The 18,678-nt window shown below is 35.4% G+C and overlaps 3 protein-coding genes across 4 annotated transcripts; 1 reads left to right on the top strand and 2 right to left on the bottom strand.

The window, feature by feature from the left end:
* LOC18613061 (auxin-responsive protein IAA11) lies at positions 310 to 4,041 on the top strand. Of its 2 annotated transcripts, none has more exons than XR_001929870.1 (5): positions 310 to 1,012; positions 1,968 to 2,287; positions 2,671 to 2,798; positions 3,449 to 3,510; positions 3,597 to 3,779. XR_001929870.1 is itself a non-coding variant. In XM_007050096.2 (5 exons), the coding sequence occupies exons 1-5, from the start codon at positions 642 to 644 to the stop codon at positions 3,644 to 3,646; spliced, it is 927 nt and encodes a 308-aa protein (XP_007050158.2). In that variant the 5' UTR covers positions 310 to 641; the 3' UTR covers positions 3,647 to 4,041. The 2 variants fall into 2 exon arrangements, 1 of the variants encoding a protein (XP_007050158.2); XM_007050096.2 differs by having other exon boundaries at positions 2,671 to 2,794; positions 3,597 to 4,041.
* On the bottom strand, positions 3,932 to 8,299 carry LOC108663797 (MDIS1-interacting receptor like kinase 1). Its single transcript, XM_018129248.1, has 2 exons — positions 5,196 to 8,299; positions 3,932 to 5,087 (listed from the first exon to the last, which is right to left on the bottom strand). Exons 1-2 carry the CDS (start codon positions 7,882 to 7,884, stop codon positions 4,675 to 4,677), a joined length of 3,102 nt encoding a protein of 1,033 aa, XP_017984737.1. The 5' UTR covers positions 7,885 to 8,299; the 3' UTR covers positions 3,932 to 4,674.
* Positions 11,391 to 15,192, bottom strand: LOC18613060 (probable aminopyrimidine aminohydrolase, mitochondrial). Its single transcript, XM_018114428.1, has 6 exons — positions 14,835 to 15,192; positions 14,609 to 14,717; positions 13,502 to 13,792; positions 12,960 to 13,377; positions 12,552 to 12,818; positions 11,391 to 12,171 (listed from the first exon to the last, which is right to left on the bottom strand). The coding sequence occupies exons 1-6, from the start codon at positions 15,014 to 15,016 to the stop codon at positions 11,759 to 11,761; spliced, it is 1,680 nt and encodes a 559-aa protein (XP_017969917.1). The 5' UTR covers positions 15,017 to 15,192; the 3' UTR covers positions 11,391 to 11,758.

Genomic DNA, 18,678 nt, shown 5'->3' with positions numbered 1-18,678 from the left:
GGAAGGTTGGCTTGGCATTTTGCTAACCTTATCCAAACATTTAATAATGTACATAACAAAGCATAGAGAGATTCCCATTTTCCAAGAAGATATCCCACACATAATAAGAACAATAAAAACAAAAGGGTGAATCATTTATTAGCATTTTGGTTATATTTTTGCTACAAGCAAAGCAATTTCTCTGTTTGTGTGTTGCCGAGAAATTGAAGATATATTAATGTTAATGGTAAATGAAAAGAGAAGTGAAGGTCTAGAAAGCAAAGCAAAAAAGAAGGTTTTAGGGAAAAAAAAATCATTGATGGAGGCGCATAAAAGCAGACAAGGTAGGCCCCAACTCATCACTACAAACACCAGCACCAGCACCAGCACCATTGCCCAACACCCGCACCTTCCCAACCTAACCCTTCCTTTTCTCCCTCCTCCTGGTTTTCTTTTTCTTTTATTATTACTATCAGTTCCAGTTTCCCAATACACACCAAACATTTGCTTCACACCCTCCTAAAATCTCCTTCCTTGTTCCTTTTCTTTTCTTTTTACCATTTCTCTCTGCCTACAAAGTTACAACCTTTACGTGTAATTAATCTCCTGTTCTTGACTGTAAAGTTTGAAACTGTGGTCCAACCCAAGGGGTTTAATTTTCAATGCAAGGAGGTGTTGTTATTCGTGTTGGTAGTGGTGGTGGTTCTGAAAGTGGGTCAATGTCTACAGTGTCAAGGGAGGACAACATGGTGGTGTCCTCGGAGGATTCTTCATACCCAGATGAGTCTGAGTTAGAGCTGGGTCTTGGCTTGAGCCTTGGTGGTGGTTTTAAGATACAACAAGTTTCGAGGGGTGGTCAATATGCTAGGATTTTGACTGCTAAGGATTTCCCTTCTGTGGTTTCTGCTGATGCTTCTTCATCTCCTTCTCCATCATCTTCGTCATCTTCTTCTTCATCTTCTTTAAGTAGAGCTAATGTCACTGCTGGGACCAAGAGGTCTGCTGATTCTGTGGCTGCTGCTAATGGCTCTAGGTATGCTCTAATTTCAGCCTGATTTGTGAGTCCATGTAATTGCGTTTTTGGGTCCCTGCCATGAGTTTTATGTCCTGATTGTGCTTCTTTTTTATTTCTGAATTTTATCTGCTTTCTGTAATTCTGTTATAGTACTTGGTTACCTTCATAAGATATGTTATAATCGATTACAAAACTTTGGTACAATAAACACCCAGCTGCCAAATTCACAAGATCAGGAGAAAGAGATTTAAGGAAGAAAAGAAAACTAGAATCCTCCAATTAGGCTCGAAAGAAAATTTAGCAGGATGTACTTATGTTTACAATTACAAAGATATTGCTTGCATGATTAATCATTCAGAAAGGGATTGGCAAGGGAGACAACTTTATTCTTAGGATTAGGTATGAATTAAGGATGCTTCCACTCTCATTACAATGGGTCATGCTGGCGGGAAACAAACTATTTAGTGCTTCTGCTTATTTCGAAGATGTAACATCAAATGGTCCTGATCTTCAATAACAAATTCAATATATATTCCTGTTTGCTTGCTAATTTTAATAATTATCTTTGAATCAGATGATTGGTTATCTTTCTTTGCCACTCTATCTGTTAACTATGTAAAGCAGTAAATAGGAGATCGTCCCAGTGTTATATAATTGATCAAACTCCAAAGCTCCCAACCAAAAAAGGATAATTCTTTGGGCTGAAAAAGTGACATGATTCCATACACCAGTTTATAGAATGAATAGGCTCCATCTGAGTCAAGGCACAAATCCATGCAATCAAGACAGTTTTGATGTGTACAAGTATTCTTTTGGTATAACTTTTCTGGTATTTCCATAAGCAGCTGATATCGTTAACATAATTTTGAGTTGCGGTGGCCGGGTGTTAATTACTTATTGGCAGCTTTTGAACCTTTTCTTTGCTGTTTTTCCCCCTGTTAACATCTGTTATTTGTCCTTGAATTTGTAACAGTCAAGTCGTGGGGTGGCCTCCTATCAGAGCTTATAGAATGAATAGCATGGTTAACCAAGCAAAAGCAGTGGCCACTGAAGGATTTAACTCAACAATGGAGAACCATAAAAATGAGACCTCTATGGTTGAGAAGAGGACCATTGGCAGCTACCAAAACAGTGGTAATGCTAAACTCAGGAAATCCCTGTTTGTGAAGGTGAATATGGATGGAATTCCAATTGGAAGGAAGGTTGATCTGAATGCCCATGAATCCTATGAGAAGTTGGCAAAAACCTTGGAAGATATGTTTCTCAAAAACACCACAAGTGTCAATCCAGTAGGTGAGGTTTCCTAATTTGTTTTGTTTTGATTTTCAAAAGATGAGTTAAGTGCCCATTTAATTACTGATCATAGGGATGTCTTAATTTATGCAAAATCAGAATGTGAACATGAGTTGTCATGCAAGAAAATTTGACAAGCATCCTACGTGTCTTTTCAAGCTTTGTGTCAAAATAGGAAACATTAGACTGGAAACATTTAGACCTTTCTAAGTAAAGAAATGTTAAACCAATAGAATTATAGGAGGAGCTGAGATTGAAAGCCTTTGAAATTCCACTGTAAAGAAGGTCCTGATTCAAACAAGGTGAAAGACTACATTTTTCTCTTTGATGATCATCAAAGCTTGTTTCTCTTCTCCTAATCTTGTCATGATTTTTGTGATTAGGATCAAGGGTGCGGGAGCATGAAGTGGCAAGACCTTCAAAACTGCTGGATGGATCATCTGATTTTGTGCTTACTTACGAGGACAAGGAGGGAGACTGGATGCTTGTTGGAGATGTTCCTTGGGAGTATGTATAATTTCATTTTTATATATCACTTTACTTTTTAATTTTTTTCTAAAGTCTCAGTGTCTCACATGACGTTTCTAAAATGAACTTCTGTTTTTACTGCCTGGAGTGAAAAAAAAGTAGATCCTTAGGGAGTTTCTCAGTGTATATATGTATAAAACTTTTTTAAACTATCAAAGTGCGCATTCTCCTTTTAGCCTTATAGGCAATTGCATTTATATTATGTATTAATCAATTTTTTGGACAAACTGTCAATTATTTCGGAAAAAAAGCTGGGGAGAGTTAAAGGAAAAGCTTAACATCTTTATTGCATGTTCCTTTCCCTTACTGCCCCTGAATTTAATATATTCCCTTGAAGAATTGATTGCATATATCTCTGTGGTCATCTTGACTGGGTTTCTAAGGGAGGACATCAGTTAGGGGACACCATAATATAATGCTATGTATGGACATCTTGACATGTGTGTGTGTGTCTGTTTTAAATATACACAGAAGGGGGTTGACGTAGAACTTTATGACAATAAGGTGAACAACTTGAAGAGGCTAAAGCTAAGCTTATTTGTGGAGTAGGAAAGAACTAGATGTGAAGATGTATTATGGATTAAAGCTGTCTCCTTTTAACACTCATTATGAATGTTCTCTGATTTGATTCAGGATGTTCGTTAGTTCTGTGAAGAGGCTTAGAATCATGAGGACATCTGAGGCTACTGGATTGGGTACGCATATTCATATTCTCGTCTGATTCTTGTTTAAATTGCTTTTTCCATTCATATCTTAGGTTACTTCAATTCATAATTTACAGCTCCAAGGTTACAAGAAAGGAACCAGAGACAACGAAGCAAGCCCATCTAGAATATATCTCTCTCAAGCCCACCATAAGATGAAAAGGGCATGCTAGCAACATACAATGCAAAAAAGAAATACATAATAGTTAAAGCATTTTGACTGAGTAAAGTTTGATCCTTTGTGGCTCTCTGTTTGTTTCCATTTGCTGTTATTTTCTCACATGTTTTCTACTTTTCTTAAATCTCGATTACAGTTCCAGGGAATAGTCACCACACGTTTTGAAAGGCACCAATATCTTAGTTTTTAATGTAATATATACAAATTACCTAGTAACTGCTATATATATATATATTTTTTTTGTTGCTGTAAATAACAGAGCCATTTTACTGTATTTTTTTATTTTTGGGACCTCAAAATGAGAGTGCTTTCCTTATCAATGGCAAAGTTTATTGTTTGTGTCTTGAAACTTCTGCACTTGTAATTTTCTGCTGGTGTATTCTTCTTTATACCAAACTGAAATCTCATCCATTGCATATAGCATAAGAAGTGTGCTAATTGGGAGCGTGATTGACATGTATGTCAATACAGCCATCGGGTCATCTTAGATTATGGTATGTATGTCATGGTGGCTCATCTATATCAAGTGGTTTCTGAAGGGGTTTTGAGGATAATCTCAAAAACTCTGTGGAACAAGTCAATTTTAACCAGGATTGGCCTTTGTGTCATCTTTAGGTTCTTCTTAAAGAAGTATACTAGCAGCAGGAAAATTGATTAGGCTTGTGTAGAATTTCTAATAGCAAAAGAAGAGGAGAGGTTTCCAAGAATTGATCTGTAGATCTGTACTATTACAAAAAAAAAAAAAATAACATTTGACAATGAGAGGTAACAATTTCAGGTACAAGGGATTTATCTGCTTGCCTGACTCCCCCATGGAACTTTATTTGCAGGAGAAATCCAGCTGATATACCCGTTAATTTTGTGGACAACCATATGATTCAGTGATTACAAGCATTAACAAAAACAATGCTACATACAAACAAGTATTTCTAATTTTGACAAAATAAGGGGGCCGGAGAGGGAACGCTTCTCTGTTCCTACACGAGGCCATTTACAGGTGATGTGCTGAAGACTGGCACTGGCTTCTCTTTGCTAGACGCATTACCGTCATTGTTGCTAATGCTTTTTCTCCGAGGCTTTGCCTCACCAAGCATCGTAATCACATCCCTCATGGATGGTCTGTCCCTGGGGAGCTTGGCAGTGCAAAGAAGTGCTATCCTAACAACTAACAGCATCTCTTCTTGAATATGCTTACAGTTTCCTAAATTGGGATCTAATACCTCTTCTAGAGCTTTGTTGTCTCCAACCTTTCTTCTAATCCATTCCACAATGTCTACAGATTCTCCAAACTCGGGATCTAAAGGCCGCTTTCCGGTTAGAAGTTCCAGTAAAACCACTCCAAAGCTGTATATGTCAGTCTTTTCATCAACCTTCAAGGTGTAACCATACTCTGTCACACAGTCATTGTCAAATAAAATGAGCCACAATCTATAAATTAGCATTATCATATTAAACAGAGAATCAAATCTATAGAAGTGAGATGTTAATTGTAACTTACCAGGAGCTATGTACCCGTAAGACCCTGCCACCATTGAAACTGTTTCATTCTTTCTGACCATCATCCTTGCCAAACCAAAATCAGCAATTCTTGCCTCAAGATTTGCATCAAGCAGTATGTTATTCGACTTGATGTCTCGATGTATGACAGGTGGATGACAATCATGGTGGAGATATGCAAGCCCTTGTGCAACTCCGAGTGCTATGTTATACCGTGAAACCCAATCTAGCAGCAACCTACCTGCTTGTTTGCCATGCAAGGCTTCTCCTAAGCTACCATTTTGCATGAACTCATATACTATCATCATGCTATTATCATTATGAAGAAATCCTAGTAACCGAACTATATTTCGATGCCTTAGCTTCCCTAGGAGATTCACCTCTCCAACAAAATCTCCACTGTTTCCTGTTTCAATGTCAGTTCCTGATCTCCACAACTTTTTAACAGCCACAACTGCATTTGATTGTGGCATCTCAGCCTTGTATACAACCCCAGTGGCTCCCATTCCAACCACGTTTGACTCTTTAATACAGGCTAGGATGTCAGCAGCTGTGAAACCAAGTCTCTGGAATGCCATTAATCTCCACGGCCATTCTCCACTGCCTGCTTCAAACCTTTCCTCGAAGCAACCGCCACTTGAATACCACTTTTTATATAGCAACCGCCCACCGATGAGTAAGATTCCAGCTGCTAAAACTGATGAAATCCCAATGAGCCATTCAGCAACAATATGCTTTGCGCGCAAGCTTCTCTGCCTCGATGAAGTTGGTGAATATCGGTCACATGGACGGAGAACACCGCCACAGAGACCAGCATTGCCCGCGAGGTCATCTGTGTTGATTGTTCTTAGCACACCATTTGCAGGAACTGGACCCTCTAGTTTGTTGTATGAGACATTGAGCATTTCTAAAGCTGGCGAAGTTCCAAAATTATCAGGTATCCCACCTGTTAGAGAGTTGTTAGATAAATCAAGAACAGCCAAAGTGGGCATCATGGCAATTGATTTCGGAATATCTCCAGTCAATTGGTTATTCCTCAGATTCAATGTAACTAATTTCACACACGAAGCAATGCTCTTTGGAATACTTCCTGTAAAATGGTTTGTTGAGAGATCAAGCACAGAAAGTGAAGGGCAATCCTGAAATTGATCTGGGATTTCACCAATCAAGTTATTGTTTGAAGCAATAAATGTTTGCAGACTTGGGATGGAAAGAATGGTAGACGGAAGAGAAGATCGGAGGTGATTACTAGAAAGATCAATAAAGGAAAGTGATGTAGAAGAAGCAATATCATTCGGGATTTCCCCAGTGAGACTGTTATTTGCCAATTCTAGCCTCTGTAGCTTCCCAAGTTTGCCTAGTCCAACTGGAATTGTTCCGGAGAGCTTATTATTCTGCATTCGAACACGAACAAGTGACAGACAAGTTGACAAGCTGACTGGCACTGGACCTGAAAGAGAGTTGTTGAATAGAATGAGCTTGGTGAGATTGCCCCCATTGCACAAGGTGGCCGGGATTTCACCAGAGAAGGAATTGGACGATATGTCCAACCACTGTAATGGCGAATTCTTGCCCAGATCAATCGGCAGTGGGCCTGACAAGGAATTGTTCCACAGCTCAAGCACCTCCAATTGTGCCAAACCTCCGAGTCCCGCAGGGACTGAGCCTGATAATTGATTGCGCATTAGATTCAAGAGTTGTAAGTTCTTCAGCTCGGCAATCTCAGCAGGAATCTCTCCAGATAAATCGTTATCAGACAAATCCAGCAGCTGCAACGAAGTAAGGTTGCCAATTGATGGTGGAATCTTGCCTTTAAAATTGTTCTTGTACAAGAAAACTGTTTCTAGTAACTTGAGCCTCCCTAGTTCAGCTGGAATCTCACCACTAAGACTGCCTACTGCCATATCAAGGTACTTTAGACTGGAGAGGTTACCAAACTCAACCGGTATTCCACCTTCAAATTCATTGTACCCCAGAATTATAGTCTCCAGCGATGAAAGCTGCCCCAGCTCTCCTGGTATCTGACCAGTGAGATTATTTCCAGAAAGGCCAAGAAATTTCAACTTTCGCAAGTTCTTGAAAGATTTTGGAACTGAACCCTGGAAGAAACTTCCTCTCAGGTCTAGAGTATCCAATGAAGTTGCATTGCCAAGATCCTCAGGGAGAACTCCTGAGAAATTGTTGCTGGAAGCATTCAGCAAAGTTAGTGCTGAAGCTCTTCCAAAACCCACAGGAAAGCTGCCAGTGAAGAAATTCTGGCTCACATCAATGCTGTCGAGTGATGTGAGATTGGATACGGATTTTGGCAAAGTAGAAGACAGTTCGTTGCAGCACAAGTTGAGAGAAGTAAGGCTTTTCAGCTGTTGGATATCATCTGAAACTCGTCCACTGAGATTCATACGGGAGAGATCAAGCTTTTCAACTGCACCGTCAGAATTGCACCATACTCCAGTCCAGTTACAGTGAGCTGAATACTTGAGAGCTAAACTGTCAGGCAATTTCCAATCCTGAAGGCTATTCAACGGATCAATAAGACTAGCCTTTATGGATAATAAAGCCGATACTTCCTCATTCAATTTGGTTTTTTCAACCACATTGGCAAGACCAAAAGAACAAGAACCGATGCAGTAGCAGAAGAACAGCAACAAGAAATGGATTTTCAACTGCATATTCTTCTCCTTAACTGCCATCAGTCTCTTAGTACTCCACCATTTCCACCTTCAGGAACTACTAGGGAGAAGTTGGGCAAAGTGGGGTGATTAGTGTGGAGCAAACTTGTGCATATGTGTTGAATTTTGATGAGAAGCGATGGGGAAAGAAGACTGATTGATGTAAAAGTGTTGGTATATAAATATTAAAGAAATGGCGATTAGTTTAATTTAGGGAGAGCTCGTGAGATCTTGGGTTCTGCAACAGCTTTTAATCAGCTAGTACTGACGGGGAAGCTTTTGGAGTTATTGGAAGTTTCTCCGACAGTAAACGTGGGGAAAGAATGTGTTTCTTTCTTCTATTTCTTGTATTTGATAGTCAACTAAAGCAAGTAATGATTGATATTTTTATCTCATATTCTCATCTGTGATGAAAATTACAGCTAAGTACAATATTCTACTGTTATAGACAGCATTTATTCAATGCATTCTTGGTAAAACCCCATATCTCTCTGCTCATTTGGAGAATTTTAGCATTTATTAATTGATCAAAATCCGAGTAAGACCCAATTAAATTTAGTTACTATTTTCACGGTTGTAGCAAGAATATGCACCAATCCAGAGGGGCAGTTGGGATTTGCATCTATTCTTCCCCCTATCAAAGAGCCCAAAAAGCTTTCCACCTGGTAAACCTTGTGTACAATATTGTCAAAAGCTACTTTCAGTAGCCTTAATAATTGAAAAGCTGCTGCATATGCTCAAATCATTTCAGGTTCAAACCCCTACTTTGGCACAGATGAAGAGAAGGGATAGGGTAACTTCTAAGTATGACAAGGATTTAGGAATCATGATACTGATGTACATGTGACTCCTCCCAGCATCAAACCAAAATGATAGTGGGAATTTGAATCCCATTATTTTAATACTTAACACACAACCCTTACTCTTGTGTTATTAAGCTCTAATAAATCCAAACAAAAACTCAATTATGGTAAACCTCCATTTGATCTAACAATCCACATTGTTTTTGGGTTTATTTTAAAGACACACAGATCAGCCCCCATCATGTCCTAATAAATTAAACAGTGTGAGTAGGTTAGTTATTCGTTATGATTGAATACCATGGAATCTTTCCATGTTATGGGCTAAGTAAACAGAGAAACAAAGACAAGATTAAAATAGCCAGCTTTTTGCTTTTGCCCTTTTTTTCTTCTTTCAGTACCAAATGTGCTTATAGGCATTGGCAATGAAAAATCAAATTTACCCTTCTGGCCAAATGATCATAATCTCAAGCTAAAAATTGTTTAAGCAACTCAAAATTGTAGATTTAATCCTTGATTAAAGGCCACCTTCTTGATTAATGTATATCTTAAAAGGTCGTAAACAAAAACTTAGAATCCTAAGTACATGACGATTAAAAACTTTTAAAGAGTAACGGGAAAAGCTTTTGCATGTGGATAGGTTTGTCCTTTTAGAGAGAGGAAGCTCCCAATTGCATCATTAATAAATACCAAAAGACATTATAAGGAGAAGAAAAAAAAGGGGGGGGAAGCAAAAGAAAATGGGAGGAAGTGTTTGCACATACCATCAATCATGGTCTGAGTGCAGTCCACTAACCGCCATTTCCTCTTTAGAAAAAAACCATTAAACTATCAATAAAAGGCACTGATCCCCACATGCTGACATGTGGGCTGAAACGGTGCATTTGTTTTTTTTTTTTTTCTGTTTTCGTATTGGGTGATTGCTAAAGTAGATGGATGCCATGTGAACTAGAAGGCAGCAGCAGATTACTAGGGAGAAGTATTTCCTTCCTTCCTTTCCCATTATTAGAGAGAGAATTGAGATTATGAACAAATATGGATATAATATAGTTCAATTTGATTACTAGTGTTGTATCTGAGGGAATTTATGAGGAAATGAAGGCTGACGTGCTGCCCACATGGTTTCATGCCCTGAAACTACACCTAAACCAGCCTTTCACAGATGGAATTAGATCGGAGAGAAAGAGAGAAAAGCATGTCTAAGAACCATTCAAGTTCATGCAATACGGACATGTGGCACATGCTTGAGCTGTACTTGTATTAAACTGCTAACAAATCTTATTGGTCCAACTATGGTGTCACGGGGTCATTACTTTCTCTTTAAGAAGTTAATCTGATAGAGTGTACAACGTCACCGTTTATAAGTTTTTCAAAATTCTCTTATTTATTTGATATGAGATTTTTAGATGCACTCTACTTATTTTTTTCCTAAAGTGCTAGACATGACATCTTTACCTACCCACTTCGATACTACTTAGTGTGAAATCGAGTTAAGGTCGGATTTATTCTGATACTACTTGTTACGATCCATTACTCTCTCTTAAAAAACTAACTTGATGGAGTATACAACGGTCACTGTTTATAAGCTTCTCAAAATTCTTTCAATGTGAGATTTTTGGATACACTGCCTATTTTCTTCTTGAAATCTTTCTTCTTAAAGTGCTAGGCGTGACACATGGAGTTCACTTCTGCTTATAAAACAGAGGACAAAAAAAATGGCAAGAAAGAGAGGAAAAAAAGGGAACAGAGGAAGGATGCTATTTTAATTTTTCTTTCTTATTTAGTTGTTTGTCTCCCCATTTCTATATTCACAATTTTCAATATAAAATTTATTAATAATATATCAGTCAAGATGCTAATTAGTGATCAATTCAACATTTATATTTCAATATATACATAAGAGCTTTAAAAGCTTTTCTCTTAATAGAGTGGTTTTAACAGTTCAAAAATAAAATAAAGCATGTACATTCGAGCTGGCCATGTTAATGATGTCAATAAGTACCTTATCGTAAGATATTTTATATTATTTAAATTGATTAAATAAGATTAAGATATTTTATAATTGAATTCAGATAAGAGTCTAGTAATAAAACTACTAGTCGCTATAGATTCAGATAAGATTTGAGTAATTGTCTTAGAATATCTATTATTGAACGTGATTATAAATAATAAATTTAATATTAAATTTTAATTTTATACATAATATTTTTTATGTATAATTTTTTTATAATTAGTGTAAAACTTAATAAAATTCATTAATTGTTATAAATATAATTTTAAAATTTTAATTTATTTTTATATAAACTAAATTTAATTATTATTAATAATATATATAAATAATGTTAAATTTATTTTAATCATGTATTTAATATGTAGTATCTAAGTTATTAAAAAACAAATTCAAACAATAATTTAGAAATTTATTGGAATATTCTATCAAATAATCAAATTCAGATTAAAGTATTTAGCCAGTGACGCATCTTGTTACGCCCGTTACTTCCCAAGTCTCCCCATTCATTTTGACAGCTTTTGCTGTTCTGAATTTTCTGTTTTTAGCCTATTTTCTCAATTGCTTGGTGCCAATTTTTGACAAGCTCTCAACTCTGAATTGCTAAAATAAGGAAAAAGGCAACCTACATAAATCAAAGAAAACCACAGGCTGAATAGTAAAAACTCCTGCTATGAACTAGAATGAATTGCTTGGATGAAACTGATAAACACTAAATATGCAAACCAACGACCAAAAAGAACCGATAGCATAACAATCATACATTTCCATCCACTGTTGTAAATGAAATTTTATCTCGATATTACAACAAATTTTGAAATTACTTTGCTTAAATGCAACCAAATAGAAAGGTCGAAAGAAAACTGAAAATGGCGCTAGGCCATGTTTCAGTAACTACACAATTGCACCTGTGATAGCAGGCGGGCTCTGTATATTAATTTCTGTATGACAGTCCCTATATAAAGAAAAAAAGAATCAGGGCTGACCTGTGGCCCTTCAGAAAAATTAGCCACAGTTGAGATTCTATATATCCTACAGTAAATTGCTTCCTTTAATTACCATTGGAAGCATAGAGAGGGTTTTATGATCATGAACCCAGAATAAATGCATGTATCTCATCCCAGCTAGAGACTGTATATAAAGTGCCTGAAAGCTTTTTCCAAGTAGAAGAGCCAACTTCAACCACTTCTCTCTGTTTCACCACCAAACCAGAGAACAACGGCATAAAAGAAACGCCAAACTGTTCTCCCAATCTTCTCAGGGTGGGACTTGAACCCATCACAATACCTATGTCTGCTTCAAGCAAGCAGAGTAAGTCACCAACTGAACCTCCAATATAAACCGTCAAGTGCTGGCAATCATTGCCTCTGCTGTTTAATATGTTATTGAATGCTTGAAGCTTTTCCATGGGAGACTCTAACTTCTTAGTGATCTCCCCTGTGGTGATGGACTCTTCACAAGCTAACTCATTGGAGTGCACATTCAGAGCTTTTAGATCCCCTGCTAAGTAAAATAGGAAGAGGTAAAAGCATTAAATTTCAAAAAATTATTACTTCAGCAACTGATGGTCTTTGTATTGAAGTAATCCTAGGTTCTAACTATTATAGAGAGCATGAAGGCATAATAAACAATCGGCATACTTTGGATATACTTCCTGATAAATGATATTACATTATATGCTACAACATCTAAAATCCAAGTTTGTCTTCTAATAGAAATTTCTCTAACAATTGGGTGAAGAACAGATCTAGTCATCCTATATGTTATGTCTAGACTCTAGATCTTTTATCCGCATCTTCAAAATTACTATCAACTTGTGTGTGTGTGTGTGTGTGTGTATTTATATAACTAGCATGACTTGTCTGTGTTCCAGGGATTACCTGATGAAAAAGCTGAACGAATGAGATCCCCACACCAACAATAAGAAAGTATATGTACAGCAGCAGTCGGATTTTCAACTTTCATGATTTTCTGAAAAAACCATTTACAACCATCTTGAAGGATCAGACTTTGGCCAGCCCTTTTTATATCCTCTTGATTTAAACCCTTAAGTACTCCTGACTGCACCACTCTTGAATTTGCCTTCTTCTCAAAATCTGCAAATTGCTGTAGGGCTTCACAGAGACCTTCATAACTGAAACTTTTCACTGCACAAGTAGGGGGATGAAAGGTGCATTACTTTTAGTAATATTTCCTCTCAACAGCATTAAGTCATTACCAGTTACTTCCACAAACATTTGTACTAACAGGGTATAAAAATCAAGAAGACTACCAATCATTTATCAAACCTGTCTCAGTTGGTGTGATGCTTTCTACACACTGCTCAAACTCTTCAGTATACTGGGCAGAAAGAGCATCCCATGTGCTCCTCAAATCAGCTAATGACATCTGAGCAAGTTGGGTTTCAGGTCCATCAGGTTCAGCCTTCTGCATAGTTATAATTGCAAGCTCTGCTAAAATAGCAGAGGAATCCAAAGCAGTGCATGTCAAGTCAAAGTCACAAAATATGGTGAGTTGGCCACCCGCAGCAGGGTCTAGCATCCGAGACAAAGGGACCACTGCTTCCTGTATAATCGGTTGAGAAGAGAAAAAATCTACTTCCAGTCTCATAGATTGATGGTAGAGCTTTTCTATGACATCCAGCTCTTCGCCTGTCAAAGATATGCTTAGTGTATCCAGCAACTCTTCAATTCGAAAAGCATAAGCCTGAAATCAGAACTGAGCAAAGTGACATTCTTTTCCTAACAACCAAAACAAGTATTCTTGTTTGATCAGCAAAGTATCAAAAAAACACCACGGAAGAAACTTAGTAATCAATAATCTGGTGAACCTCAAAATTTTGAGAGCAATAATGATCAATCCACTTCTTGTAAATGTGACTGCTATCATTAGGGTCTAGAAGAGCTTGGATCTCTTTATTTATAAAGGCAAAGAGCCTCATGCAAGGTGCAATAGCGCCAAGTGTATAAGCGGCAACTTTTGTCTTCTCAAAAGGGGTTGCAATTTTACCAGGAACTTTTTCTCCTTCAATTCTACCCGAGGCTGTTGCCAACAAAAAATCTGTATACTTGGCTGTTGCATTTGTTGAGCTACTCTCTTCTGGGAGTTCAAAGCCCCATTCCTGCAGCAAGGTCTTCATCAGAGTAGATACTTAAAGCAACCACCACTATGAACACGAAATGAAGAAAGAAGACACAGACATTGCAGTTACATATCTGTCTAGTCCAAATGGTTACCGGATTGAACAAGAGGAAGCCAGTTCAAAATCTATTCTTGAAATATACTAAATCCTATAAGGGAGGATCTCAGCTGAGAAAGTATAGAATTTAGAGAAAGCATTATTATCTTGCGCACTGGTTCTAGAGTTTAACGACTCGACAAGCAAATTTATATGCTTGCCACATGTCCATTATACTACAAATAAGGAAATCAAGATTGAATTACTTATGTTAGCATATATAATTATTAATTAAAGAAACTGTGACAATTAATCAAACCCACTTGTGGAGCTTCTAAACTTCACAACCGATGTATAAGGCAATAATCTTTTAGCAAGTCATAAACTTGCATACCATGAAATATGGCCAACATGGCAGGTTAAGATTAATAAACCCGAAATCACTCCTTGGGATGAGATTTGAAGATTTAAAACATTATCATATGTATTAAAAAAAACAACAACAACAAATCAATAATCAATAGGAAACAAAGAAAGTATTTGTTTGTCACAATTCACACTAATTCATATCCTCTTCACTTGTTGCTGTTTTTGTTGCCATTGTGAATCCAATTCAAATATTAATAATCATGAGCTCTGCTAATAATGAGGACCACAATTTTAAGGAAAAAAAAAAACTGATGACGTTTCTAATGCCTGTTTATTTTTACAGAAAAAAGCACTAAAATACTAAATAAAGAAGAGAAAAATTGAGCTTACTCGGACACGAGAATCGTGTGATTTAAGCTTGTCCTTAACGTGTTTCCTTAACTTTCGTATTGCCTTCTTGTCTTCCTCATCATCAGCACACTCCTCCGCTAACTCGTACCTGAAAATTCCCAAAAAAACAAATTAGGGAAAGAAAAAAAAGATAAACGGTCTGAAGACTTATAGCGAATCCATTAAGCTTTGTAAATTAGAAAAGACTGATTCAAAGGATTCTCACGCGTTAGCAAAGGCATTGAGCAAATGAACATCTTGAGATAGATAGTGCAGAAAAGCGTCGGCGTTTAAATTGCCGGCGGCTAAGCAAACGAAGAAAGGAGTGTAGTTAACAAAAACCGATTCGCTCCTAAACTTGTTCCATAACTTCCTCGCGATTCCTCCTTCAACGTCCATCCCTCCCATTCCTTCGTCCGCCACGCTGTCGTTTCGATGAAATACGGTTGATCGGATCGGAGGAGATGGTTTCGAAGTAAAGAATGTTTCGAGATTTCGACTAAGTAACAAATAGAAACTCAACAAATGAAAGGAGAAGAGTTGGTAAATTGATTAATTTATACGTTTGATTTTTATTTTTTATTTGGAAATATAATATTTTATTTTTTAAAAAGAAAAAGGCCAAAATAAAAAAAGTCTGAAAGAGCGGAAAGAGAAGAATTTGATTAGAGGCCGGCGGTCAACGGGAAGAAAACATGGAGGCCTCGTGAGAGAGAGAGACTGAGTCTGGTCTAATTTCTTTCTCTACTTCTTCTCCGTAACACTGTGTTTCCTCGGGAGGGACGGGAGAAAAGGGGTAAAAGTATGCCACGTCCTCAATTTTAACAATGCCACGTAGGATAAATGAAAATTAAGAATGGAAGAGAAATGTGGGATCCATTCATCCCCCATACACGTCCTCCCTCGTCTCCGTGTGGGGAATGCATTGCAGCTTGCTTAATCTGTGGCACGTCGGCCAGGTCTTATTTAATCAATCAAATTAAAGGACACGGCTCTTTGACCATCTTTCCCGACCCCAATTATTCCAAGATTGCTTTTTCTTTTTTTAGAATGAAAGGGTTGCAAGTGTGCTACCTCATTAATCAAGTAAAATAAAAAATCTTTAAGGATCAAAAATTAAATATTAAAACATTTGTAATAATTAGTTAAACGAAAATTTTTATTATGAATATATATGTGGATGTTTATTATATCACGATCCAAGAGTTCAGATTAGATCAAACAGTTAAACAAGTTAAATAGTCTAATAAGCTCGACATATGAGTGTAATTTGATTTAAACTCTTATATTTGATTATGTATATCTAGAATTGGATGTAAATTACATTATATTAAAATTTGAATTTAATCTATCCAAATCAACACCCTTAGCATTATCTTTATCTTGTAAATTGTATCTAGATAAGAATTATTAGCCTATAAATAGGCATCTTTCTTTATTTGTAAATATACACTCTTGAATAATTAATATTTTTTTTTCTCATAGATATTCTTTTAGGTTATATTTCACAACATATTATCGATACGATTTTCTAATCTCTCAAGTTTTGGTATTATTTAGTTTTCATCACAAATTCAAAACGATTTTAAATTTTTTAATTTTTGGTTTTAACAAATCAAGTAAGTGGCTTAATATCTTTTGGTGTTTTCATCCCTAAAAATCAACTTCAATGTGAATTTTGCTATCTTATATAGTATTTATCATATTTTGTCCTTTGATTTATTAAATCAAGTTAAATATGAAAACATATATAATATTATATGATTTATTTGTTCAATTCCAACTACGATTTTACCCAACATATATAAATCTATCTTTGATACTAAAAGATTTTGCATATGACATCTTGAGTTAAAACATATGAAAACTTTGTATGATATCTTTTTTTGTAACAAGTGGAAAATACTATACTTTGGTAATTTGAAATACGTTTTGTTTTAGATTTCATATCTTTTTGCGATTGAACAAAATAATGAGCTACTAATGAAAAATTAGGAAATTCATCAATTCCTTAAAGTGAATACGACATAATTTAATAATTATAGTAATAGATGTGGAAGAGGTCGCTATAATAATTACAATCATGGTGGTTACACTGATCACTATTCGAAGAATTAATTCACCCACCAGAAGTGGATGGATAATTTTACCCGTCAAAAACCTTTACCCACTACGTCAAAAACCTTTACCCACTAAGAGTGGATAGATACCTTTACTCATACCTACTAGGAGTAGGTGGATATCTTACCTTTACTCACCAAGAATGGATAGATACTTTTACCCATTAAAAATGGATGAGTAGCAAAAAGTAGAAGAAAAAGACAACAGTGGACAGAATAAAAAAAATATAGAAAATGTGTGTCATCGATGTGGCATGAAAAGTCATTGGTCACGTATTTATCATATGTCAAAACATCTTGTTGAATTTTATCAAGCATTACTAAAAGTTAAAAGAAAAAAAAATACCGAAACAAATTTTATTCAAGAGATTTTAACCATCGCCAAATTGATATAACACATTAGATGTTATTTATTTTCTTGTCTACCCTAAAGGAGGAATTGATCATGTGATTAGTGATTAAAATATACAAGAATAAAATTTCTTAAATGATTTGTTGGTATGTTTTAGTATAATTTATCATGAAGATGTTTTTATATGTTCTCATTATATTTAAATGATGTATTTTTATTATGTGTTTTAATAATAAATTATATATTTAATGTTATCTTATGTTAACTTACAAGTTTCTTATTATATATGTATCATATTTTATTGAAAAAAAATATGGATATTTATATAGATTGTACTATACAAATATTAAAATGATTGAAATTCATACTATAGTAAACCAAAAGTTTACTAATAATTTTAATGTTTGGCATGATCAATTGGGTCATCTCAGATCACTAATGATGAAAAATTATTGAAAATTCATGTAGTCATATATTGAAAAATCAGAAAATTTTTTAATCTAATGAATTCTTATTTGTTGCTTGCTCTAAAGGTAAATTAATTATAAGGTCATCATCATCATCTAAAGTTGAGATTGAATCCTTTACATTTTTTAAACGTATTCAGGGTAATAAATATGGATCCATGCATCTGTCATATGGACCATTTAAATATTTTATAATTTTAATCGATGCATCAACTAAAATGGTCACGTGTGCTTATTATCAAATTCAATTTGGCATTTGCAAGATTACTGATTATGCAATCAAGACTATTCATCTTGACAATGTTGGTGAATTTACATCTCAAGCATTTAATGAATATTGTATATTAGTTAAAATAACTATTGAACAACCTATTGCTCATGTTCATACACAAACGATCTAACAAAATTGTTTATTAAACACTTCTAACTAATTGCAAAGCCATTGCTTATGAAAACTAAATCTCCTTTTTTGCTTGGGGGCATACCATTTTGCATGCGGTAGCAATTATACGCATCAGGCTAACGAGTAATCATAAATTCTCTCATATACAATTGATTTATAGTTAGGAACTAAATATTTTAAATTTTAAATTTTTTTGAATGTACGGTGTATATCCCAATTGTTCTACCACAATACACAAAAATGGATCCTCAAAGGAGGTTAAGAATATATGTTGAATACGAATCTCCATCTATAATTAAATATCTAGAACTATTTACAAGAGATTTATTCATGAAAAGGTTTGTCGATTGTCATTTTGATGAAATAGTTTTGCCAAAATTAAGGAAAAAAAGTAACTGAAAAAGTAAATTTCTTGAAATGCATTATCATTATCTAGTTTTAATCATTACACAAATCAATGTGAATTTGAAATTTAAAATATAATTCATATGCAAAATATAGCAAATCAGTTGCTAAATGTACTTACTGACCTAAAAAGAATAACTAAATCTCATATATTGGTTGCAAAAGTGATAACTCTATGATATAGAGTTATTTTACCACATTTTGGTTATAAAAAATAAATAAGTTCTTGTATTTTCAAGTTAATTTTAGGTAATTTTTATATTTTCCTTTATTTAGTTTAACACATTGGAATTATTTTTAATTTGAGTTCATTTTCATATCAA

Source organism: Theobroma cacao, chromosome 1 (genome assembly GCF_000208745.1).
Source record: "Theobroma cacao cultivar B97-61/B2 chromosome 1, Criollo_cocoa_genome_V2, whole genome shotgun sequence".
Lineage (NCBI taxonomy): Eukaryota > Viridiplantae > Streptophyta > Magnoliopsida > Malvales > Malvaceae > Theobroma > Theobroma cacao.
The sequence above is the reverse complement of the archived record's forward strand: the minus strand, read 5'-3'. Positions and strand labels throughout refer to the sequence as shown.